The sequence below is a fragment of the Stegodyphus dumicola genome, chromosome 11 (assembly GCF_044657685.1).
Source record: "Stegodyphus dumicola isolate Sdum_Otavi_A_Nest chromosome 11, ASM4465768v1".
Classification (NCBI taxonomy): Eukaryota; Metazoa; Arthropoda; class Arachnida; order Araneae; family Eresidae; genus Stegodyphus; species Stegodyphus dumicola.
Window position 1 is genome coordinate 117,779,017 of NC_140778.1, and position 27,090 is coordinate 117,806,106.

Genomic DNA, 27,090 nt, shown 5'->3' on the forward strand with positions numbered 1-27,090 from the left:
CGTCTTTGGATCTACGGGCCTCTTGCCCTGGAGTTTTGAACGAGGGACTTAGTTGCACGAATTATGACCTCGACTAAATTATAGGCTCCTCATCGCCGTGCCTTAATATGTAAGTTACTCAAAGATAATTAAAATAGGAAAAAGCGAAGAAGAGTGATGCCTAGTTCTAGTGACGTTAAGAAGAAATTTCAGTCTCTCCTCTATGAATAGAGTATCATCTACATCGATAATCCAAATCTTTAAGAATTAATTGCCGCCATCAAGAGTCTTCTGCATCGCTAGTGATGCCTAGTTCTAGTGCCGTTAAGAAGAAATTTCAGTCTTTCCTCCATGAATAGTTTCCATCTGCTTCGACCTACCTAATCTTTAAGAATTAATTGCCGCCATCAAGAGTCTTCTGCATCGCTAGCTCCGGTGTCCCACGACAAAAATGCTAACTTCAATATTGGATTGGATTTGACTTTTTTGAAAACTATCCACCCACGAACTCTTCTCATTTTCTACTACGCTCAGCAGCCGTCCTCCTTGGCATCTTGATAATTGTCAAATATCAGGGCATTTCTCCTCCTCCTGTTCATCTGCAGCTTGTATTTCATAAGATAAGTTCCTTTTATTTGTTTTCTTTTACTTGTTGGTCGGATATTTAAAAAAAAAAAAAAAAGAGAAAAAATTTTATAATAGGCAATTCTTATAGTAAAGTTTACTAGACATTTCTAATAAGTAATTCTAACAACTAAAATAGTTAATAGTGATTGAAAATAACTTAATTAGTTGAATTAAAAATTTTGTAGTTGAGTAAACTAACCTAATTCTAATGAAATCATTTTGTTGTCCATAAAGTAAATTATTAGATTGGCCAAGGAAATATATCATTATTTAAATTAGTTAATTGAAACTGTGAATGTAAATTAGTCAGATTGGTTAAGGAAATTTATTCTTCATTAAATTATTTAATTGAACTTGTGAATTTCTGTCTTGGTGAAGATTGATTGGTAAAGGTGTCATTATTTGAGCTTCTTTGCTCCTCTTAGGGATTAAATTGCTTGTAGGATGTAATAGCTGATTTTAATTAACATATTACCAATATGTAAGTTACTCAAAGATAATTAAAATAGGAAAAAGCGAAGAAGAGTGATGCCTAGTTCTAGTGCCGTTAAGAAGAAATTTCAGTCTCTCCTCCATGAATAGAGTATCATCTACATCGATAATCCAAATCTTTAAGAATTAATTGCCGCCATCAAGAGTCTTCTGCATCGCTAGTGATGCCTAGTTCTAGTGCCGTTAAGAAGAAATTTCAGTCTTTCCTCCATGAATAGTTTCCATCTGCTTCGACCTACCTAATCTTTAAGAATTAATTGCCGCCATCAAGAGTCTTCTGCATCGCTAGCTCCGGTGTCCCACGACAAAAATGCTAACTTCAATATTGGATTGGATTTGACTTTTTTGAAAACTATCCACCCACGAACTCTTCTCATTTTCTACTACGCTCAGCAGCCGTCCTCCTTGGCATCTTGATAATTGTTAAATATGAGGGCATTTCTCCTCCTCCTGTTCATCTGCAGCTTGTATTTCATAAGATAAGTTCCTTTTATTTGTTTTCTTTTACTTGTTGGTCGGATATTTAAAAAAAAAAAAAAAAAAAGAGAAAAAATTTTATAATAGGCAATTCTTATAGTAAAGTTTACTAGACATTTCTAATAAGTAATTCTAACAACTAAAATAGTTAATAGTGATTGAAAATAACTTAATTAGTTGAATTAAAAATTTTGTAGTTGAGTAAACTAACCTAATTCTAATGAAATCATTTTGTTGTCCATAAAGTAAATTATTAGATTGGCCAAGGAAATATATCATTATTTAAATTAGTTAATTGAAACTGTGAATGTAAATTAGTCAGATTGGTTAAGGAAATTTATTCTTCATTAAATTATTTAATTGAACTTGTGAATTTCTGTCTTGGTGAAGATTGATTGGTAAAGGTGTCATTATTTGAGCTTCTTTGCTCCTCTTAGGGATTAAATTGCTTGTAGGATGTAATAGCTGATTTTAATTAACATATTACCAATATGTAAGTTACTCAAAGATAATTAAAATAGGAAAAAGCGAAGAAGAGTGATGCCTAGTTCTAGTGCCGTTAAGAAGAAATTTCAGTCTCTCCTCCATGAATAGAGTATCATCTACATCGATAATCCAAATCTTTAAGAATTAATTGCCGCCATCAAGAGTCTTCTGCATCGCTAGTGATGCCTAGTTCTAGTGCCGTTAAGAAGAAATTTCAGTCTTTCCTCCATGAATAGTTTCCATCTGCTTCGACCTACCTAATCTTTAAGAATTAATTGCCGCCATCAAGAGTCTTCTGCATCGCTAGCTCCGGTGTCCCACGACAAAAATGCTAACTTCAATATTGGATTGGATTTGACTTTTTTGAAAACTATCCACCCACGAACTCTTCTCATTTTCTACTACGCTCAGCAGCCGTCCTCCTTGGCATCTTGATAATTGTTAAATATGAGGGCATTTCTCCTCCTCCTGTTCATCTGCAGCTTGTATTTCATAAGATAAGTTCCTTTTATTTGTTTTCTTTTACTTGTTGGTCGGATATTTAAAAAAAAAAAAAAAAAGAGAAAAAATTTTATAATAGGCAATTCTTATAGTAAAGTTTACTAGACATTTCTAATAAGTAATTCTAACAACTAAAATAGTTAATAGTGATTGAAAATAACTTAATTAGTTGAATTAAAAATTTTGTAGTTGAGTAAACTAACCTAATTCTAATGAAATCATTTTGTTGTCCATAAAGTAAATTATTAGATTGGCCAAGGAAATATATCATTATTTAAATTAGTTAATTGAAACTGTGAATGTAAATTAGTCAGATTGGTTAAGGAAATTTATTCTTCATTAAATTATTTAATTGAACTTGTGAATTTCTGTCTTGGTGAAGATTGATTGGTAAAGGTGTCATTATTTGAGCTTCTTTGCTCCTCTTAGGGATTAAATTGCTTGTAGGATGTAATAGCTGATTTTAATTAACATATTACCAATATGTAAGTTACTCAAAGATAATTAAAATAGGAAAAAGCGAAGAAGAGTGATGCCTAGTTCTAGTGCCGTTAAGAAGAAATTTCAGTCTCTCCTCCATGAATAGAGTATCATCTACATCGATAATCCAAATCTTTAAGAATTAATTGCCGCCATCAAGAGTCTTCTGCATCGCTAGTGATGCCTAGTTCTAGTGCCGTTAAGAAGAAATTTCAGTCTTTCCTCCATGAATAGTTTCCATCTGCTTCGACCTACCTAATCTTTAAGAATTAATTGCCGCCATCAAGAGTCTTCTGCATCGCTAGCTCCGGTGTCCCACGACAAAAATGCTAACTTCAATATTGGATTGGATTTGACTTTTTTGAAAACTATCCACCCACGAACTCTTCTCATTTTCTACTACGCTCAGCAGCCGTCCTCCTTGGCATCTTGATAATTGTTAAATATGAGGGCATTTCTCCTCCTCCTGTTCATCTGCAGCTTGTATTTCATAAGATAAGTTCCTTTTATTTGTTTTCTTTTACTTGTTGGTCGGATATTTAAAAAAAAAAAAAAAAAGAGAAAAAATTTTATAATAGGCAATTCTTATAGTAAAATTTACTAGACATTTCTAATAAGTAATTCTAACAACTAAAATAGTTAATAGTGATTGAAAATAACTTAATTAGTTGAATTAAAAATTTTGTAGTTGAGTAAACTAACCTAATTCTAATGAAATCATTTTGTTGTCCATAAAGTAAATTATTAGATTGGCCAAGGAAATATATCATTATTTAAATTAGTTAATTGAAACTGTGAATGTAAATTAGTCAGATTGGTTAAGGAAATTTATTCTTCATTAAATTATTTAATTGAACTTGTGAATTTCTGTCTTGGTGAAGATTGATTGGTAAAGGTGTCATTATTTGAGCTTCTTTGCTCCTCTTAGGGATTAAATTGCTTGTAGGATGTAATAGCTGATTTTAATTAACATATTACCCGGTTAAATCGTTCTTTTGAAAATAGAAAGTTACTATGTGCAATAACCAGAATTACATTGGTATTGATTACTCTGTGTGAAATGTTTTTTTGGAATGTATAACTTGTTAATTATTCTTTTTTTTCCTCCCCGGGGAGGGTATTGTTAATTTATCCAAAATTTTATCTAATCATATTTATCTGAATGTAATAGCAATAATAGTTTGATATTATTATCAATAATAGTTTACTCTGTAGAGGTATGCATTTTGTTGAAAGCAATATTTTACAGTTCAGCTTGAATCAGATTTGCTTACTAAGTTAATTCTGCACTGTGTAATAATCAATATGTTAACAGTACTGATTGAATATTAATTGCTTACAAATTACTGGACTGAGTAACTCTTAAAAATTTTAATAAATAGGCTCAATTTTCTAGATCAGTCAATGTTTATTTATTTCATTTTGTGTGTGTGCTCAATGATTTTCACCCGTCTCAGTCTCAAATTGATTTCAGGGTTAATCCAAAAACACAACGCAAATGTACTGGGCTTATTGATAATAGTATATTACTGTTAAAAAAAAATTAAGTGTTATGTCAACAGAGTAGGAAACCTTATTGGTACCGTGATTTTTCACCATAACAACTGTGTACGGACCATCCCAAGGTGACTGTAATTTCGGACAGAGTCTCTTCCGTCGAGTCGGATTCCACAACCACACCTTGTCTCCTCTGTTGAAGCTATGTTCAGTAGCTCTCGCGTTGCATCAGGTCTTCACTTTCTCCGTCGCCAAGTTGACTCGCTTTCGTGCGGAACGGTGCATCTCTTCAAACCGGGCCTGGACATCTTGGATGTATTCCTCAGGCGATGAAGGCGCATCCGTAGGGCGACCAAACAGGCGGTCACAAGGCTGACGAAGGTCTCGACCGAAGAGCATCTGGAATGGAGAACTAGCTGGTAGTCTGGTGTTTCTTTACGACCCTAGCATGATTTTGGCAGCTTTCTGAGCTGGGTCTTTCATACAAAGCGTCGGCGTTTCCAGGTGAGGATCCCTTCTGAGGATGGATAGTCATGTTATCAGATGCTGAAAGCAGTTTGTTGTTTTTGAAGTCTAAGGAAAAATTGTATTTCCTTAAAAAGTCCAATCCGAGTATGCATGGATCTGTAATATCCGCCACATATGCCGTGTGATGATAAGCGGTACTTCCAAACATGATGTTCACGTTTAACTTCCCAGATATGTCGATCTTACCACCAGATGCAGTCTGAAGGGTAACAGAGGATGGCGTCCAAATAAGTTTATCTTTAAACTGTTGAGCTAAATCTCTCCGAATGATGGTAACATTGGCTCCTGTGTCAATGATCATATTGCAAGGAACTCCATCGATATTCCCATTGATGGACAGTTCGTTACTGTTTCCACTCACTTAAGCGCTTTAAAACAGGGTTTCTCATTATCTGGCAACCTCTGTTCCTCGATATGGCCATTAATTTGTTTCCTGCGTCCTTGCTGGGAAATGATCTTATTTGCGTAACCTGGGGTGTTCTACAATTCTTTCGTACATAGCCTTCAGCTCCACAGTACCCATACTTTGGTTTCTTGTCACTTCTTTTCCGTCCCATGGCATTTAATTCTCTGTTTAATCCGCCTCTCTTATTTTCCGTGCTCTGGGATGTTCTGCAGTTCCTTCGTATGTGGCCTTCAACACCGCAGTTCCAGCATTTTAGGGTTGGTTTCTTCTCACCAATATTCCATCTCAAGGCGTTCAGTTGTCTAGTTAAATCGTCTAGACGAGCAGTCAGTTGATCCCCTGGCTCCTCGACTTGAGCAGCTCTGACTGGGTGGCGGTCTCGACGAGTTTCTTGCTGGGCTGCCTCGAATTTCATGGCGTACACTAAAGCGCTTTTCAAATCTTTAACATCCGCCATTCGCAGTGCTTTCTGTATTTCAGGGTCTCGGATGCCATCGATGAAATATTGCAGCGAGAGGATTTCTTTTGTTTCTGTCGGGCACTCCTGAAAGGCGTGATGTGACAGCCTTTCAACATCCGTGACGAGCTCCTGAAGTGTTTCAGTCGGCTTCTGTTGACGGGATTTTAGTTGAAGCCTGCTGTAGTCTTTCAGACACTTTTACCCAAAGCGCAGCTCGAAAGCGCCGGATCGAGCTTCAAAGTCTAGTCTCTGGTTTTCGGGAAGCGTCTTAAGGATATCCGCTGCGTATGCTCTAAGAGAAGCGGCGAGATGACAGGCCTTAGCTTGGGAATCCCATCCATTCGCATCCGCAACAAGAAAATTGGGTCTTATACATTTGCCAGGATGTCTTCCCATCATATGTGGATAGCTTCAGAGATGGACGAGCAGGCATCGGTAAAAATTTAAAATAATCACTCTTGCTTCCTGCCGTCGCTATGAAATTCTTTAAAGTATCCATTTCTTTGGCATTTTCAGAAACTCTGTCATCAATTTGTTGTTCGATTTGTTGTTTAACGGAACAAACTATTCCTTCTATTTCTTCTTTGACTGAATCAACTCTGTAACCTATTTGTTGTTCCACGGCCGAAACTCTGTCTTCTATTTGCTCTTTCACAGACGAAACGTTTTCTTCAATTTGTCCAACTTTAATTTCGACCACGTCTATTCTGCCTTCCATAGCCTTAAACTTATTTTCTATTACGCAGGTAATTTCTCTTTTCCTTTTGTACTGACCTGCTTTCATCTCGTCTTTAAGGGATTTCATCTCTTCCTTAACGGATTCCTGGCCCAATTTCCTTTCTTCCTTAACGTAGTTGACGGCTCCTTCCATTTTTTCTTGGAAAGCAGCAAATGCAGTCATCATTTGCCTGAATTGTTCTTCCATCGCTCTTGTAACTGGCATTCAAAATCCCACTCCTGACACCAAAAATTGCTGTGTGCGTACGGGTTCGATTGAATTGAATGCACAAGTCGATGAAAAATGGACTACATTTATTACTATCACAACAAAAATTTCCTCAGATATTCTTTCAAGGTGCTACTTTGGTAGACGGTTGCACGCATTTTGGCGATTTTCCTTTGGGGAGTAATACAACTTATGGTAAACTCATTGCTGGATAAGTTATTTATGGTAACCGATACTTTGTTGTCATTTTATTTAAAAAATAATGCGTTTTATTGTGCATAAATTCCGTGTTTAAAATATTATTTATGGCTTTTAAATATTAAAAATCGGTGGTACTTTGGTAGACGGTTGCACGGATTTTTGGCGATTTACGTTGGCTCAATTGTTGGCTCGATTTTTACAAACGTCAGCCATCTTGAAAAACGCTGTTTTTACGCATAGTATTCAAAACTTAAAAAAAAATAAATATCGTTAAAAGTAATGGATTAATTTTTTGTTGAAAATGTCGCTTTTTAAGATGGCAACAAGGGTAAATAAATACATTTACTATGAGTATAAAATAGTAATGTAAGGTTACTATTATTTTCATATAGCAAAGAGAATAAAAACACCGCTATAAAAACATTGTGCCAACGTTTATTTAGATTAAAATATTACTGAAATTGAATATCGAATTAAAAACCATCATACCAACATTTAAAAGAATTAGAATATTATTAAATTCAAATACTTTAAAATACGTTATATAGAATATAATTAACATTAAAACATATGGACAATAATTATCTCAGCAATTTTTGAAAATAGTGTATTAATTTTTTCAACAAAAAAATTGAAGTATACAATTATAAAATAAAGGAAAAATATGTACTTAAATTTTTTTAGTCATTTAACCTATTGCTTATTGATAAGTACCACAAAAAAATCGGAATCATAATTTAAATAACATCTTTGAAGACATCTTTCAAGGAATTCGAAGATATGAATTAAATTTTAAAACGGCGCGGAAATGCACAAATTTTCAGTAACCAATCAGGGAGCTGACTATAGCTCGTTAATACACAAATATTCTATAACCAATCAGAGAGCTTATTACATCACGCCTAGAATTGAAATTATTTAAAAATTCATAAATAATAAAATCATTTTTTAAAAAAATGCAAATTTAAATTGTATTTTAATATTTAACAGCCATAAATAATGTTTAAAACATTAGATTAAATTTATACATATAAAAACCAATTACTTTTAAAGTAAGGTGACGTCATTGGTTACATCATCCACAATATAAAATTTCATAAAATATGATAAACAATAAAATTTTTATTTCAAATAAAAATGCAAAATTAAATTGAATTTTAATATTTAGAAGCCATAAATAATATTTAAAACACGGAATTTATGCACAATAAAACACATTATTTTTTAAATAAAATGAAAAAAAAGTATCGGTTACCATAAATAACTTATCCATCAATGGGTTTACCATAAGTTGTATTACTCGCCAAAAGAAAAATCGCCAACAAATCGCCAAAATCCGTGCAACCGTCTACCAAAGTAGCGCCTAAAAATCAATTTAAATTTGCACTTTTATTTGAAATAAAAGTTTTATTGTTTATCATATTTTATGAAATTTTATGTTGTGGATGATGTAATCAATGACGTTACATTACTTTAAAAGTAATTCGTTTTAATATGTATAAATTTAATCTAATGTTTTAATATTATTTATGGCTCTTAAATATTAAAATACAATTTAATTTTGCATTTTTATTTAAAATGATTTTATTATGTATGAATTTTTAAATAATTTTAATTTTAGCCGTGATGTAATAAGCTCTCTGATTGGTTATAGAATATTTGTGCATTAACGAGCTGTAATCAGCTCCCTGATTGGTTACTGACAATTTGTGCACTTCCGCGCCGTTTTAAAATTTAATTCATATCTTCGAATTCCTTCAAAGATGTTATCTAAATTATGATTCTGATTTTTTTGTGGTACTTATCAATAAGCAACAGGTTAAATACTAAAAAAAATGTAAATACATATTTTTCTTTTATTTTATAATTGTATACTTCAATTTTTGTTAAAAAAATTAATACACTATTTTCAGAAATTGGTGAGATAATTATTGTCCATATGTTTTAATGTTAATTATATTCTATATAACGTATTTTAAAGTATTTGAATATATTAATATTCTAATTCTTTTAAATGTTGGTATGGTTTTTAATTCGATGTTCAATTTCAGTAATATTTTAATCTAATTAAACGTTGGCCCAATGTTTTTATCGCGATGTTTTTATTCTCTTCCTTGCTATATGAAAGTAATAATAACCTTACTTTAGTATTTTATACTCATAGTAAATGTATTTATTTACACTTTCCTGCCATCTTTAAAACGACATTTTCGACAAAAATTAATCCATTACTTTTAACGATATTTATTTATTTTTTTTAAAGTTTCGAATACTTTTACTATGCGTAAAAACAGCGTTTTACAAGTTGGCTGACGTTTGTAAAAATCACGCCAACAATTGCGCCAACGTAAATCGCCAAAAATCCGTGCAACCGTCTACCAAAGTAGCACCTCTTTCAGTATTACAATATCTCACAGTAGTTATCTTAACTACTCAAACGTTCAACAGAAGTTAATTCTAAACAGCTAAAGAAAGCTAATCCGCGAATTCGCTACAATCAACAAGAGCAGTTTTCTAAACAAACTCTTAAAACAACAACAAGCTAACTAAAATAACTGACTAATTGAATTGAAAGGTTTTCCTCCTTTTTATAAGATTTTTAAATCGAGCGGGAGAACGTTCTGGAACTTTCTCGAAATCAAAAAGAGATATTTATTTATTTAATGTTAAATGCACGCGCTCTTGTATTTTTAATCTTCCGGCTTAGCTTTCCTTTAATATTTGTCACGCGCTCCACTGCGCTGGGAAATAAAACCATTTAATATATAATTCAACTAACATTAGCTATTCAAATACCAAATTCGTAACAATATGTACAGTATATAAGTGCCAGTATATAGGTACATTATTCTATACATATATACGTCTTCATACAAAATACTAGATTGGTATGTTAATTACTGTACTGTAACTTGAAAATATTCAGTCACAGATCACCAAGTTCACGCCAACGGTATTCATGACTTCCGTAAAACTAGCGGTCGGTGCTGCAGCAAAACATTCTACAGTGTCCAAGGCGTATAACATATCCTGGTGGGTGTACGGATTGGTATTGCCCTTCTCACTTTCTTCTGATGATACTTCTTGCACGTCAGACACACCGACACAATTGCTTGTCCATGGAGCACACATGGGAAAACCGTTATCTGAACTAATGGAACTCTTTAAAACTCATCGCTGACACAATGATCGTGATTGTCGAGCAATGCTACTGATGCTGGTTGCGTTTTAAAGAAGAAACTGTAATCTGTGAGGTTATACGGTTTTATCTCCCTCCATTATCAGGCCTTCGTTGTGCACACTCGACGCATATGCGGAAAGTCCGGACTTCGAATCCCGGCGAGGGCACAGCGGATCCACTAATGTCCACTCGTCCTTTAAAGGGCCGTTCAGACTGGGGTCTGTCTGAGCTAACGAAGTCAGTTCCATGTGTTGGCTAGCTCAGCTATGCGTGTAGTTCATATTTTTTAAACACGCTGCGGCATGGGAAAAACTGGTTTTGGAGATGAGTCAATTGTCTCCGTTAGCTCAAATAAACTCCAGTCTGAACAGCCCTTTAAAGGGGGAGAATGTAAGGTATTTTTCCCTCCTTTCCGCATGCCTTCGTGATGTAACTGGAAGAAAGCCCGACGCATATCGCATATTCGGGAGGTCTGGAATACGAATCATGGCGAAGGCACTATGGATTTCCTGACATCGGCAAAATCCTAAAAAAAGAACTACGACTGACCCTAGAACTAAAAAGGCAGTGGACGATTGTCACCACCACGTTTCAGCACCTGGCTCCCCTTATCATCTATCGCCCATTAAAAGGGGATAAAATGATTTTTACTTTCATTTCTGCATGCTTTCGCGGGGTAAATGGGAGCGGCCTTGACGCGCGTTCGAGAGGTCTGGAGTTAAAATTTCTACGAAGGCACTGCGGATTTTTTCAGTTTTCTGAATTCGAAAAACCTAATGACTGTAGAAGTATTTTTAATTAAATAAGACAAAAAAATTCTGAACGCAGTCCTACCAGAGAAGCAGCAGGAAACAATTATGGAAAGCTCTGAATGTTCTTGTTATATGATAAAATTTAACAACGCAATGGACCAAAAGGTTGTAATTTGTGCTAACCGAAATTCAAGTTAAGCCACAAAACTTTCTACAACATCATACGCATCGCTCCAGGGGACTGGAATTTTGGTCATGTTAGCTAAATATTCGTGTTTAGCGAGGTCGAGTTAAAGGGGGTTTACTATGTAGGACTTTGATAATCTTTTAATCCCTACGTCATGGACATTTCGGTATATTATGGAATCCTGCTAAGTAGATACTGATCTTACATGGCATTAGTTTTTCCACTAAAGAATCTTGAATTAAAAGTCACAATAAAGAGTGTTGCAGCAACAAAACCCTTGGATTTTGGAGGAAAAAAAAAAAAATTGTAGTTGTTTCGCATCCAGCGGACACAGCAAGAAAAAAAGTTTCCTAGATCATAGAGACACAAGGAAACAAATTACGATGACGACTATATTGTACAATTGTTTCGGAAACAATTGCTGTTATCTATAGGAAGGGATTACGAATTACAAAGAACCCTATTAATGTAATATCAGGTTTTAGCACCTTCATATTCTAGAACAACGCCACAGCTGACCTTTGCTTTTCTAAATAACACAAAACAGGTACCAGACACATGTCAAATTCACTATGTGGACATTGACAGAATTCAGGATTGATGGACATAAATTAAATTTCATATCGATAATATTCAAAAGATTGTTTTAAATTATTTCTTGATGAGAGGTGAAGATAAAGGACGCAGGCCTCTTTGCTTCATTGTTTTATTGAGTCTATACAAAAGTTCAAGAGTGGGAAGCTGGGAAATCGCAAGTACAGAATAAAAATATTGAAAGCTACTAGCAAAGAAGCTAATAAGCAGCATTATACTTTAATCAGATAATCGTCTTATACTTCTAACTCTAAGGCAGTTCATGGACTTCGGTTCTGCAGGAAAGATTTGCCACGGAATAAGTTATTCTAAGTATATATTAGGAATAAAATGTCATACTCTGTGTGGAAGCATAAAATAAACTTGTAGAGTCTTCCTACATTCTTTTTTCTAAATAGATATGCAAAGAAATTTATTCATTTTAACTGTTCATATTGCGTCACTTGCTTTAAGTTATTAACATTTTACCATGGAATAAACTATTCTGAGCATGCATTATCAATAAAAAGTTCTATAAACCTATATATAAGAGCTACGCACCGTTGTGCAGGAAATTCTTTGTATTGCCTTAATTTTTGAAACCGTTTGTCGTAGACATTAATATCAATTACAAAAATGTTTTAAATGCCGAAATAATACATACTTTGATATTTTTAAATCTAAAAAATTACTATTGTAAAATTATGAGATGGAAATTTTTATAAGCCCTCCGACTGAAGTATAATTAAACATTTATACGCTTCTAAATAATAAAACATGGAATATATGATTCCCGAACCACACAAACTAACTGAGATAGTTAACTTTAAAGAGCATTTGAACATAGTTAAAAATGAAATTTCAGCTTAGAAGTTTCTGGTGTTAATAGATTACATGACAAGTATAGTACAGAAAGTTCTTGATAAACACGAATGTTTCCAAAAAGGATATTTTATTCATAACATCTTTCAGAGTTTCGTAAAAGGGTGGCAGGATTCAATATTGATCAGCTTGATTGCTGGTACTAATAATAAGTGTTACATTGGTATTTAACAAACATCTCGCAACATTTTTTGAATAAATTTGAAGTGAAAATAGTTTTTAGTTTAATGGTGTTTTTGCATGATTATTTGATTATGATTCTAAACTAATAAAACTACATAAGAATTTTAATAACTCCTTTTAACATTGGAAAACTTATGAATTAAAAAAAAAATAAAAGCTAAACTCAGTGGCCCAAACCAGCCCTAATGGGCCAAGGCCTGCTGTGCCCCGAAATGTGCTTTCTTGACCGTGGGCCCCGGGGTGCGTAAGCATATGCCCTGAACAAGTGGTCAGCTTGGTCGCAGGAACCCTAGTGTTTAGTCCCCAACTTTAGTTACTTGGTACTCACTTTATCGACCTAAGGGATGAAAGGGGTGAAAGGCTGAGTCGAAACTTATGAATTACCTGGAATAAAATTCCTTCAACATAATATACGTAACGCAATTATAAATCAAAAAATATTACGCACTATCAAATCACAAAGTAAAATACTTGAATGGCATTAACTGGAAGAAACATTAGCCTTGAAGCATAAGACTTTATCTTTGAAACGCCCCATCGGAGAAAGCAGAAAAAACTGCCAAAATGTCTAAATTCTGAAATTGAACAGCTCAGTAAAATTTTATCTCGTGTGAGTTGAAACTTTTTTTTTATAATGAGTAAAAACCATTGCTATAATACATCTATATAAACAAGAGAGAAGCGTGAAAGGTTTAATTTCATAATTTTTTTAAACTGATTTTATAAATTTAAAATATCATAAAATGAGTATTTGTTTCATATAATGAATTTTCGGATTCGAAAATGCATATTTTAAATAATCGGTTGCGAAACAGAAAGGGCCACTGTATAGATTTTTATAGTCGCAATATACGCAAATATCTGTACATTGCGTGCAGTTATAATAATTTGCGTACAGCTATAATTAAATGTAACTGTGCACAAATCATTTCTAATCTAATAATATAGGAGGATTGTTATTTATATTTTTGGTCTAATAATGAAAAACAAATATTTATGATCGATAATGGTTTTATTGTTTCTCAAAATATTCTCCATGAAGATCAATACACTTTTGTATGCGTTTGAACCAATTTTTGAAGCACTTTTTCCACTACGAATGAGGTAACTCCAAAACATACGTTTTGAATGAATCAACTGCTTCTTCGGGTTTTGCAAATCGCTGGCCACGTAATTTATTTTTGACATGAGAGAATAAAAAAATTCATTGGTGCCAAATCAGGGCTGTACGGCGGATGACTCCTCAATTCGATGATTTGGCCCGTCAAAAGTTCCTTTGAGTCGATGTGTGAGATCTCGCATTCTCATTATGAGGAATGATTTGCCTCCTTTGTTCTTTTCGAATTTCTCCTATGACTTCTGGCAAACAAATGTCATGTACCATTCGGAATTGACCGTCCTGCGTTTCTCTAACACCATTGTCGCCACGTAACCGGTAATGCCAAAGAAACAGGCAACCATTTACTTCGATGTGCTACTTCCGAGAACAACATTTGTCTGATTTGGCTCGTTTGGAAGACTCATATAGTCGACTGCTGTTTCGTTTCGGACTCATGTACAGATCCATCATGTATGTAGATGTTATACACAGCTTTAAATGCACCTTGAACTTATTTTTCCAACATTTCCTTGCACCAACTGACACGAGCCTTCTTTTGAACCTTTGTCAGATTATTCGGGATTCAAAGTGAACAAATCTTTTTTTATGGCCAAATGTTTATGTAAGATCTTATTGATTCTTGCCATACTAATGCCCAAATATATTAAACTCTTGGTATATCAGATGACAACTTGCGTTATAAGTTACGCACAGCCATCGATATTTTCCGGCACAACAACCGATTTTGAACAATCTTCACTGAATTTGTCCTAGAGCGAGCGTCGACCACGATTGAATTCATTGAACCAGTTTTTTACAGTGCTGTAGGAGGGACTGGGACTATTCGTGGCCGTTTCGCCGTCGGGACGTTTAGCCGTCAAGACGTATTTTTCTTTACAGGACTATATTATAGTATCTTACCGTATTATGTTAAGTTGATTTAAATTAATATCTCAGTTTAGTTTAATAATTTTATTTAATATATAAAATGTTTTGTGTACAGTTTTATACAAATACACCGTTACATATTAATTTTAAGAGAGTAAAGTGCCGACAAGACTCCAAATTTATTCCGTTTTCCATTCAGATTTCATAAAAATATCAGTTTCCTGCTTATATGAGTAATTTCTTTCAACTAACCGATTAAAATTTCAGGAAAGTTTGGTGAATCATATAAATATTGTACGCGCATGATTTTAAAATCGATAAAATAAATTCTGTTAAATCAGAAATTTAACCTCAGTTTTCTTTGATACTGACATAATTTTCCAACGATGTGTAAATTCTTTATATCTTATACTTAAAAATAACTATATATATTATAAGCAACCTTTATTATTAAGTATACAAAAAGTAAACAGAATTATTAAACTAAATAACTTTAATTTGAGTATAATACGGCAAGATATAATACAGTCATGTAAAGAAAAATATGTCTTGACGACGAAACGTCCGGACGGCAAAACGGCCACGATAACGGCAGAAATTCCTAGACCCCTGTAGAATGGTGGTTTATCGCTGTACAAAGAATTCAATTCATCGAAGTGCTCTTGTCTTAATAATCCACATTGAAAATTACGAAAAATAATCGCACGAAAATGTTCACGAGTCAAATTCATTTTTCCCGAGAGAAATTTTTCAGTTTACTGTAAACAACATAAATCAAGCTAAAATAGCAAAATGTTCTGAAGTAGTTAGAGTTAAAAAAATTAACTTTCAATTGGAATCGTCTGCAATCGCCTAGCAACACTTACTGTTGCCAAGGCCAGAAATATAAATTGCAACCTTCGTATAAACCTTGTAAAATATGAATGATAAGCCATGTAAAATATTAATCATACTGCGTACTTTTTATATATTTTTTATTTAATAAAATTTTCTTTGGTAAGACAAACTGAGCCTAACTCCTGCTTAATTAGTACTGCATAGTTTCCTGTCAAAAGTGTTAAAAATGTATAAATTTTAATGAATATAAGAATTCCTGAAACTATGATACTAGAAGGAATAAAAGTTAGAGCTGTAATTTTTTTTATCACACTTAAATTATCAATTTTTGTTATCTAATAAGCAGTCTAGCACCGTTGCTGTAACTGTAATTTTAGCTTTGAATGTTTCACCTATTAAAGAAATATCTGGCATATTTAACCTATTCTTTTCGTCCTTCTCTCTTCTTTATTTGCATTTCTCTCTCCAAGATTCTCTTTCTGTTATAAGGCCAGGGCTTCTCGTTTTCTGTGCCTAAACATTTGGCCTCAATTGGCTATTAGTGTAGTCAAAAGAGGCACTTCTCGAATGTAACATATGTAATCTAACGTGTGTGTTGCGTAGACACACGTATAGCAATTAATATAAGTGTATTAGCATAATTGTTTTTACAGAAACGAGCCGTTTTGGATAAAGCTTGTGTTTTCTGTCTATTTCGTTTTGTTTATTAACTGATCGTAAGATTCTTTTATTTATTCAAAAGATCATTATTTTATTTTGATAAGGGAAATTTTCATGGAACTTCAGTTAATTTAATTAATAAGGCAAAAAGTAACCGCCTTTATTCATAACAAATTGAATTTGGAAAAAAAATATCTACATGTAATATTCAAACATAGGAATTGCATAATGCACAATAAAAAAAATATAATCTTTTTTAATGTAGAAAGAAGAGAAACTTAATAAAAACTACACAATAATCAAAACTACACAAGTTTTGCATTTTGATATAATAAAACTTTAAACTTTCTCTGTAAGAGTATTTCATTAATTCCAAATATTAGGAAAAGTGCATTTGATCCTTCTATTCGGCTCAACAGGATATATATCCAATTCGTTTACATAACTGCATTAACGAGAAAGTACTCTTATGGTGACAGTCCATTGCTATTATGAATTAACGAAAACTTTTTAAGTTTAAAACTCTCGTAAATGATACGATAGCTAACATTTATCTAAATGCTGCATTGAAAATTTGTTGACATGCAAAAACAGGACTTACCCACACATTTGCTTAGTTTTTTTCCATACTCTTCTGGACAAAGACAGGTTTTAGTCTTCCAAAAATCATGGTCGAATGTGCAGTTTATGCCTTTACCACAGTCACATTCTGTAAGTGAAAGAGAATACAATGTTAAAGAAAACTGGTATATTTTTATGTATATAATAGTAACAGGAATCACAGTATGAAAGGAAAGAAAAATATTAACTCATCGATTTTCAAATTCGCCTAAATCTAGAGCTATATAAAGCACTTAAGTAAGTCAAATATTATTAGATTTTGATTTTCGATTGCTATCATTGATCATAAAATATAAATCTGAAATATATGTAATTTGATTTCTTTTTAAACAAGACAAAACTGAAAGCATTTGAAAAGCATATCAGATTTGTGCTATTTTTTAGTATAGGCACTATAGGCACTTTCTTCTATAAAGCGCGTAGTAAAATATAATTTTATAAAAATATAATTTAGCCAAAAGAACTCCTTCTAGAGTTAAATAAATATTTTAATTCCTTCGGCTGCATTACATAGCAAAAAATAAAACTAATTGACACTAATAAAACTAATTGACAAACAGAGCAAAACATTAGCAAAAAATAAAACTAATTGACAGAGGCATTAAAGTAACCATCTAGTAAATCGCACATAACTTTTTTTTCCATCAATAATTTTTTTTTCTAACCTTAATTGCCACCTGTTAATGAGTGTTGAGTAGAGATTTTATATTATTGGGCCGAACGTATTTAAACCAATAATAAAAAATCTGATGCGTACACCACACGACTTCCTTGTAGGGAATATTAAATTATACGCATTTTTTCTTGCATTTCATTTAAACTTATTGGATTGAATTAAATCTACTTCGCCGACAGCGCATAAACCACAATAGAATAAATGCATTCTTTAAAATTCACTCTAGTATTTGTTTACCCTAGCAACACTGGCGCTAGATTCACTTAACAGTATTATATTTCGTTCATATTATAACTCATAATGCACAAAATTTATATCATTTAAAGAATATAATTATCAAATCGTTGCCACATGTTTTATTCAAATATTATAATAAAGCTAGAATGATGTATAAAAGAAATTAAGCAAACAAACAAAAAAAAAAAAAAAAACCAAAAAAAAAAAAAAAAAAAAAAGTTTTTCACAGACGATTGAGTATTTCTCATTCAATTAATTCAGTTCTCACTTCGCGAGAAGGCAAAAATGCATAAGAACTCAAAATATCTATATTAAACATTACGAAGTAAATATTAAACACTTATTTTCTCGAAAAAATTCCAGAAAGGATTAAGCATGATTTAATTCGCAATAATAAATGAAGGCGTTTATCTTTGTTGTTGCGAAGCTAAGTTTCTCTAGATTGGCAACAAATCCACTAGTCTACTGTTTCAAATGTAAACAATCTATGGCCGCCATAAAAAAAAAGTCTTAGCAGCACTTAAACAACTTTAAAATTTTTGATAATTCTAAAAATATTCCATACAGATTTACTAAAGGCATAAAACCCGTAACCGGAAGATAAAAACAACATAATTCAATCATTTTTAAAGCAAAAAATGTACAATTTACAAACATATAAGAGTAAAGAGACTGAGATCACTGAGCCGGGTAACAGAGTGGATATATATATATAAATATATTTATATACGTTTGGTGCGGCTGATTGCAACCAAAATACGAGATGCACATTTACATGTTATAACAGACCTATATACAAAATTTCAACGTTCTGAGGCTACTCGTTTTTGAGTTATGCGAGATACGTACGTACGTACATACGTTCGTACAGACGCCACGAAAAATTCTCTTTAGAATTTATTTTAAAGCAGTTTTATAATTTTTTTTTTTTTTTTTGAGGACACGAGTCTTTTATTCTGTTCTTACGTACAGATATCACGCAAAAACATCGTTAAATTGCATTCGATAGTGGTCAAAATGGATATTTTCGTTGAAATATGCTGCCTGAAACATTTCGCGATTACAGTACTTACTTTTTACTTAGTACAAGGAAGTAAAAAGCGAGAAAAAAACTTACATTTCACAGAATTCGTTACTTTTAAGATAACACCATTAGTTATGATATTAATTTATTATTGTATTTACATTAAATGGGATCTGTTCTTGACTTTAAAAATAATATAAATAAGGAAATTAAATTTCAATTGCTTTATATTTAAACCTGCTTAAATAAATGAGAAGAAAAGATAATTTATGTTCAATTTAACTTGCTCGATATATGTAAATAGTAATAATAATATACAAGCTGCTAAAGAATGCTTAACATTACACCGATAATTATGGTTAAAATTAGTGTTTAAAGTCGTCGTTTATTTAATGCTACACTGGCTTCATAGTCATGTACTTTTAAGGACACATTTTAAGAGCAGTGTTCTTTAGTTGCAACTGGCATGAATAAATGAATGAAAATGAACCGACTTAAGAATAGTTATGATTCAGTTAATGACAATAATAGTGTTTCACAATAATAGTATTATAGAGTTGTTACTAAAACGTAAAAGCGACTTTGTAAATCACAACACAATTCATGTACGAGAAAATACTAGTTATGTTGATTCATCCCGGAGATTTCAATTCATAAAAGCCAATATCCGATTACTTCTCCAATAAAGATCTCCAATCTAGGAGTATATCATTCATAAAAGCAGATCTCCGATTTCTGACCTTATCCTATTTCTGATCTCCGATTAAATGAACTATATTCATGATTATATATAGATCTGTATTTAAAAGCTGGAGACTTAGAGTCGAAACAAGAGCGAACATTTTAGCAAAAACGAAATTTAGTTTTGTTTATAGCTTGAATGCCCTCTGAAATTTATAAAATTAGTTCTTATTTGAACTGGTGAAAATTTAAATTAAAAGCTATATCTGTTCTTTTAGCTATCTGTTGTATTACATATTAATCTTGAATTCGTGAAATTACTGCAAATTTTCATAACTAGTTATATGAATATTTTGATCAATGTTCCTAGTATAATTTTATTTTATCAAAATATATATGCAGAAATAAATGTAATGACTACGTCAATTCAAGTTCAGTGCAATTTGATAATATTTTTATTTAAAGTATACCATTAAGACCTATTTTTATTTTACTTATTTCTATTCTTAATTGAGGATTTATTGTTTAATAAATATTATTGTTTATATGATTTATTGTTATAATATTCGAAAAACCTAATTTTTTCCAAATATAAGAAATAGTCCCAGTATTCATAAATTTTAACAAATTAAAACTTAAATTCAGTAAAGAAAATCCCCCTCTAATTTCGAAATTTCACTTTTGAGAAACTTTCTGTACAATATGCTTGCATAGCACAGCATTTCCACTAAAACCAGATCTAACTGGAAAATAAGCTTCAGCGTGATTTTTTAGAATGCTGCTAATATAAATTCTACACAAACTATAAGCCCCACTTGAGGTCGTCAGCAAGACAGACGCCAGATCAATGATTAGTCGGAGAGCAGAGACAACACGCACATATTCTTGCTAACGAATGGAGGTTTTTGTAATTAATTACAAAGCTTATTGTTCAATATGTTGTGTGTTGTAGAGGATATACTTAATGCACTCATGTAAAATAAAGAAGCATTTTGGCTACTTTTATGTAAATTATTCAGAAATAGTATTAGTATGTAAGTATTTAGTGCCATTTCCGTTTTGGAAATCTCAAATTATCATTTACAAAATAATAGATTTGAAAGGAATAATATTTTGATCCACAAACAAGATGAGTGCAAAAAAGAGATATTGTGCCGAGTGTCAGAAAGGAGTTTTGAGAACAAATGAGGCAGGTATTTTACAGCTTTCTACAAAGAATAGTTGAATCTACGAACGGTTGGGTACTGGTGATGAGAATAGGGTAACCTCTGTCAACAAGTGAATATTAAGATGCGCAAGATCATATCGGTAACCATTTTTCATCTATGAATGGATTTCAACATCTGGGAACGGATTAAGCAAAACCTTTGTTCTCCTTTTTGCATGAAAAGAAAATAGGAAAAGGTTTTTGGCTATTTGCAGGGCTGATATTCAAATAATTTCTCTTAGACTAGCAGCACAACAGTCAGAAATATCTGCAGAAGGATTCAAAACATCAGAACATTGAATGGAAAGCTTGATACAGCAGTATGAACTGCCTATAAGATGACCGGGAAGGCTGTTAAAGTTGCAAGATAATGGAATTGTTAAATGTGCACTTCTATTCAAGTCTTTAGTTGATAACTACCACATTTCTAAATATAGTCTCTCGCACTATTGCTATGAATGAACCTGCAGTGTGGATGGAGGAGGGATCTAAACGGCAATTGTTTAGAGGTGTGACTAGTCAATGTGTTCTTCTGTACTAATTATAAAAGTGCAGGTATTACCTGTATTTTTGCTATTCTTATAAATGGTAGCAGAGCTTTGCCTCTAATCATAATTAAAGGCAAGAATAATGAGACTGAACTTTTTTCAGATATTTATATTTATTTTACTGGAGAACGCAGACGCACACAGAGAGTTGCAGGGAAGTGCGCGGACTTTATGTATCCATTTGTTTTGAGAAGTGATCTGGTCTGTCGCTTTAAAGACATGAGGAACTTGCATTCAGAAAGAATCATAGATAAAATGGTGGTTCCCTGTATAGCCTATATCTCCAGACTTGAAATAATTGAATAATAATATAATATCTTGAAATATCTAGTTGTTCCCGAATCATTTGTAAATGGCAATCAATATTTTACAGAAAGTAGAATAGGCAGAAATCAGTGTGAAAACGTTGTGAAACTTATCTTTCAAGAGTAGTGAAGAATTAGTTCGTTAAAATCAGTGAATGGAGTGAAAGATAAGGACAAAGATTCTACACGATTATGGTGTGACAAAAAATTCAAGCTGGAATTCAGAGCTTGGAGCTTTATGGCAATGTTCCCGAATGCGGTGACACGACTCCACTTAAATAAATATAACATTTTGTGCGTGAATATGTAAATAAATGGATTAATAAATGGATATGTAAATAAATGGATTAATAATAAATGGATATATAAGAAATGGATGGTAAATTTATTATATAAATTTAATAAGAGGCCTACTCGACCGACAAAAAATGAACATAAGCTTCTGATGGTATGAGTACGAGAGACAAAAAATGGAAATATGTGAATATATATACACAGAAGAGCCATCGCATTATGACCACCCTGTTGATAGCATGTAGGACAAAATTTAGCCCTCAAAACTGCTAGCACCTGGCGTGACACTGACTTCACAAGATGCTGATATTAGTCTGAGGTATCTGGTACCAAGCGCTCAACATCTGGTCCTGCAATTCCCGCACATAGCGAGGGGGTAGCGTGGCAGCACGAATTTGATTTTCTAGATGGGACTACGAATGCTCTATTGGATTAATGGCAAATGAATTTGGAAGTCAACATATAATTTCACTGGTCATGTTATCAGGTTCAATGTTCCTTCTAACCTTCTTCGGGAACATACAAGGACCTGACTCGGAACAGAGAGCTTACTAAAGCTATGTTCACTAATTGTGGTAAGTAGACAGGATACAGACGAAGGGTATACAAAACCCTTTATTTTTCTCTATATACAATAACTTCCGTACTTCGGAATACACCGACCCGCTACTCGGGGTCTAAAGTAAAAGTATAAAAATAAAACTAAACTCTAATTTAACTTTAGAATAATACACGTGGAAGATTGGCCTTATATTAACAGGAAGGCGTATGTAGTACAGATAACTGAGAACACTACAATACGTTTAAATTTATCAAGAGGATTAAAACCTCTGGCCTGGAAGGCAAACAGCAACTGCGTAACTTCTGAGGTAAGCGGCCTGCTTTGACTCACTGCTTCCTCTCTCTCGCTTGGCAAAAGGCCACAACTTAAATACTTGGCGTTCGCCAGACAAACTTTGCATAAAAACCTTAACGCTTATAATTCTGGCCGGAAGTAGAAAATAAGAAGTGATAGTAAAGATTTAAAATAAAATAACCGTTAGTAAAACTTAAGATCCTTACATACTTCCCGCCAGAGTTAATTAGTTTGAAACTGAGGTCTAAAACGACCTTGTTGAAAACTTTTAGCTCTAGAATCTAACGCGAGGCCAATCTTTTACAAACATAACTTCGCTAGAAACTAGAAATTTAAAAGAAAGAAATTTGTTACAATAGCAGCTCCCAGGATACAAAAATTTTTTTTCATCTGTACTGCATCTAAACAGGAGCTTTTATTCAATTCTGGTTCCTTCCAGAGATCTGGAAGGAAAACTAGTTTAATGAAATGTTACACAATGAAATGGCAAGTAACATATACAATTATACTTCTCTTAACATTCTTATTTCATTCATGACTATTTTAATTATCTCTCCCCGTGCTCTCTGACATGTGTTGTAAAAGAACACCAAACACGAATGTGTTTCTGTCTACGTGTGCCACACTTCCTCCTACAATCAAAACACTAACGTGTTAAAATTCAACATAACGAGACCTCTTAACACACCCTAATTTCAACTCTAAACCCTGAGGTACTATTCTTAAAGTGGCTAACTCTAAAGTGTAGCGTCAGAGAGCCTAACTACATCATTCAACCTTTAACACATATTCGCCATGATTTAGTCTTTACAGTCACACGAATAAAAAAAAATTAACATTACTTTCACTTTTACCATATCACGGTATTTCTTAACATTTAAAATAACAGTTCACATTGTATATAAGAACATATCGACATGCTGTTAATTTTACACATTTGAAAACATACATTAGTAGTAACTTGTTAACTTCTATTCTTTTCAAAGCAAGTGCCAATTCTTTCTACATTGAAATAATACATTTCAAAAAGTCTTTCAGACTAAAACTTCTCTCTTGCTAGAATGTTTTAAATAAAATTTATACAATAACGTTTTACAATATTTAAGTCTTTACACAACGCTATTATACATCAACTTTAGTTTTACGCGCGAGTAATTGAAAAACATAATAAGAAAATCGGTCACAACTCATTTCTCGCCCTTTTGGCGATAAAGGTAGACCTCGCATGAGGTAAAACTTCTTGAAATCTGCCACTTGCAGTAAGAATGAAAGATTAACTTAAGTTTGCAAAGTAACATAAAATTTTACTTATCTTTGTAATATTCGGACATCCTTTTCTGGGCCCAGTCTTTAAAGGTACTGCAGATAGTAGTTTGATTTATCCTCCTTCTTGTACGGGCTCGCCCTTCAGTGCTTTCCTCTGGAAGCTTCCTTTTTTCACCAGTTCGGCCACCCTTGAATACCTTCTTTTTCTCCTCTGCTTGTGGTCTTGGCCGTTTGATGGCAGCTGGTCTTGGCGGAACCGGGAAACTTCTGTCGTGTTCCTGCTTGGACCTCGTTGTTGGCCGTTCAAACTTTCCTTGTAACTTTTCCTCCGCCGCTGATGGCCCTTCCGCAGTTCGGCTACATTTGCTGCGGAGAGTCCTGTCGGATGAGTAGATCTTCCGTTTTAGAGCCGGGTTATAGTTGCCGTCATTTCTCCTGGTTCTCTTCACATACGTCGTCCTTCTCCCTTCTTCATTCTGGGGGTGTTCGTGAACTCTCTTTTCTGGACGGTGGAACGGCTTCTCTTTCTTGTTACCTTCAATTTTTCCCCGGGCAATTTTCTTTTCACTTGCTTCTGTCTCTTATTGGCCTGCCCTTGTACTTGTCGTTTTTCCACCTCTGTAGCTTGTACCTGCGGTGTCTGCCGTGCCGGATCCTGCAAAAGATCTGAAAAGATTTGCATTTTATTACGATCGAAGTAGGGCTTGATTTGATCAATGTTTGCGGAACAGGTTTCACCATTTCTGGCTTTTAACACTACAACAGCGTGAGTTATTTTTTCTATAACATATGGCCCTTCAAATCGTGGAAAAAATTTGGCAGTTTTATCTTCTGGTGCTGAAGAAAGTGAATGCTTTATTTTTAAAACTTCATCCCCTACTTTATAAGTTACTCCCCGTCGTTTCAAATCATAATATAGCTTCTGTTTTCTTTGTGCTACTTCTGTATTCTTTTTTGCTTCTTTTATTAGTTTTTCTATATCACCCATTTTAAATTCTGGGGCTCTTTGTTGCACATAAAATAATTTATCTAACGTTGTTATAATCTTTCTGCCTAGAAATAACTCAGCAGGAGTTTTGCCCGATGTATCATGTTTTGCGGTCCTAAGGGCGAAAGCAAATTCATTGACATAGTTATCCCAGCTTTTATGAAAATTTTTAACATAACTACGGATCATTTTCACTATATTTCTATTGACCCGTTCCGCTATATTTGATTGCGGCCGATACGGGACCATTTTTAAATGACGTATGCCCAGTTTTTGGCACATGTCTTCAAATATATTACTTACAAATTGAGGACCATTATCCGATATAACTTTTAGGGGCGCCCCGTATTTTAAAATATATTTATTTAAAATAGAATCAGTAACTAATTTCGCGGAGGCTCGTTTTAAGGGAACAATTTCGGTCCATTTACTAAAATGATCAACCATAACAAGGAGATAGCGACTTTTATTTAACTGACTTTTTTGGAAAGGGCCCAATAAATCGATGCCAATTATTTCATTTGGAAATTCGGATTTAATACTATTTAGAAACCCGGCCGGGCGGAAATTAATATAATTAACTGCTTGACATGTTGGGCAGGACTGGACATACGCCCTTGTTAACTTTTGCAGTTCAGGAAAGTAGACTGCATCGCGTACGCGTTGGATAGTTTTTCGAATACCAGCATGAGAAGCTAAAGGGCTGTCATGGAGCTCCTGCAGGATATTTAATCTAAGACTAGCTGGGATAACAGGTCAAAATTCGTTGTTGGAATTCGTAGTTTTTATATAAAATAATAGACCATCTATTAGTTCGTAATGGGCCGCCCTATTTCTTATCGCCACAATATCTTGGTGACTAAAATTTTCAGGATCCTTCAAATACTCATAAATGCTTCCAAACTCAGGATCCTTACCCAGTTCGGTTATTACAGTTTCTCGGGAATTTATTGTACATGCTGTAAGCATTGCCATCTTTACGGTATTGCCTTGTTCGTCTATTTTAATCCTTGATAGGGCATCTGCTACGATATTTTCCTTTCCAGGGGTATGCTTGATTACCAGATTATATTCTTGCAGCTTGAGTGCCCATCTTATTAATCTTGGGGATAAATTTTTCCCTGAGTACAATCTAGTTACCGCCGCATGATCAGAGTATACTGTTATCGGCGCCTTTCCAAAATAGACTCGGAACTTTTGCACTGCTAACAGAACTGCAAGTGCCTCTCTCTCGGTCGCGGAATAGTTTCTTTGTGTTTGATTTAAAGTTCGGCTAAAAAATGCCACGGGCTGCTGATTTTGCGAAAGTACCGCTCCTACCGCATAATCCGAAGCATTCGCTGAAATTTCTAAATTCTCATCCTTTTCAGGAAATTTCAACACAGGGGCTTGAGTTAATGCTTGTTTTAATTTTTCGAAAGCACTATTGGCTTCGGCCGTCCACGAGAATCTTGCCTTTTTCCTTTTTAATTTTAACAATGGCTCAGCGATAGCCGCAAAATCTTTTATAAAGGACCTATAATATGAACAAAGTCCTAGAAAAGAAGAGAGCTTCTTTGCCGTGTTTGGAGTCGGATACTTTTGTACAGCGATTATTTTTGATTCATCTGTATCGATCCCTTTTTGAGATATTTTGTAACCTAAATATTTTAATTCAGGGGCTGCAAATTTGCACTTTTCGACATTAACTTTTAGACCGGCCTCATTTAATAAAGAAAACACCTGTCTTAAATCCTGTACATGTTGGTCGAGATTATCACTAGTAATAATGATATCGTCTAAATAGATAAATGTGGGCTTTCCAAGAACAGGTCTTAACACAATGTCCATGCATCGCTGAAATGTTGCCGGGGCCCCTGAAAGGCCAAACGGCATACGCAAAAATGCATAAGTGCCAGACTTGGTTATAAAAGCAGTCTTAGGCACGTCCTCAGGCCTCACTCCTATTTGAAAATAACCAGTCGTTAAGTCTAAAGTCGTCATAAATTTGGTTGATTTTATGTTCCTTAAAATTTCTTCTATGATCGGTAACGGATATACCGGATATTTCGTTATGGAATTTAAT

At 33.6% G+C, this 27,090-nt stretch overlaps 1 protein-coding gene across 1 annotated transcript in view; it reads right to left on the bottom strand.

The window, feature by feature from the left end:
* Window positions 1-27,090, bottom strand: part of LOC118201492 (uncharacterized) — a 419,621-nt gene that overhangs the window by 338,494 nt on the left and 54,037 nt on the right. Inside the window, exon 3 of the mRNA XM_085827141.1 lies at window positions 16,924-17,031. Coding sequence (XP_085683267.1) covers window positions 16,924-17,031 — 108 coding nt within the window. The remainder of the gene's footprint in view (window positions 1-16,923; window positions 17,032-27,090) is intronic.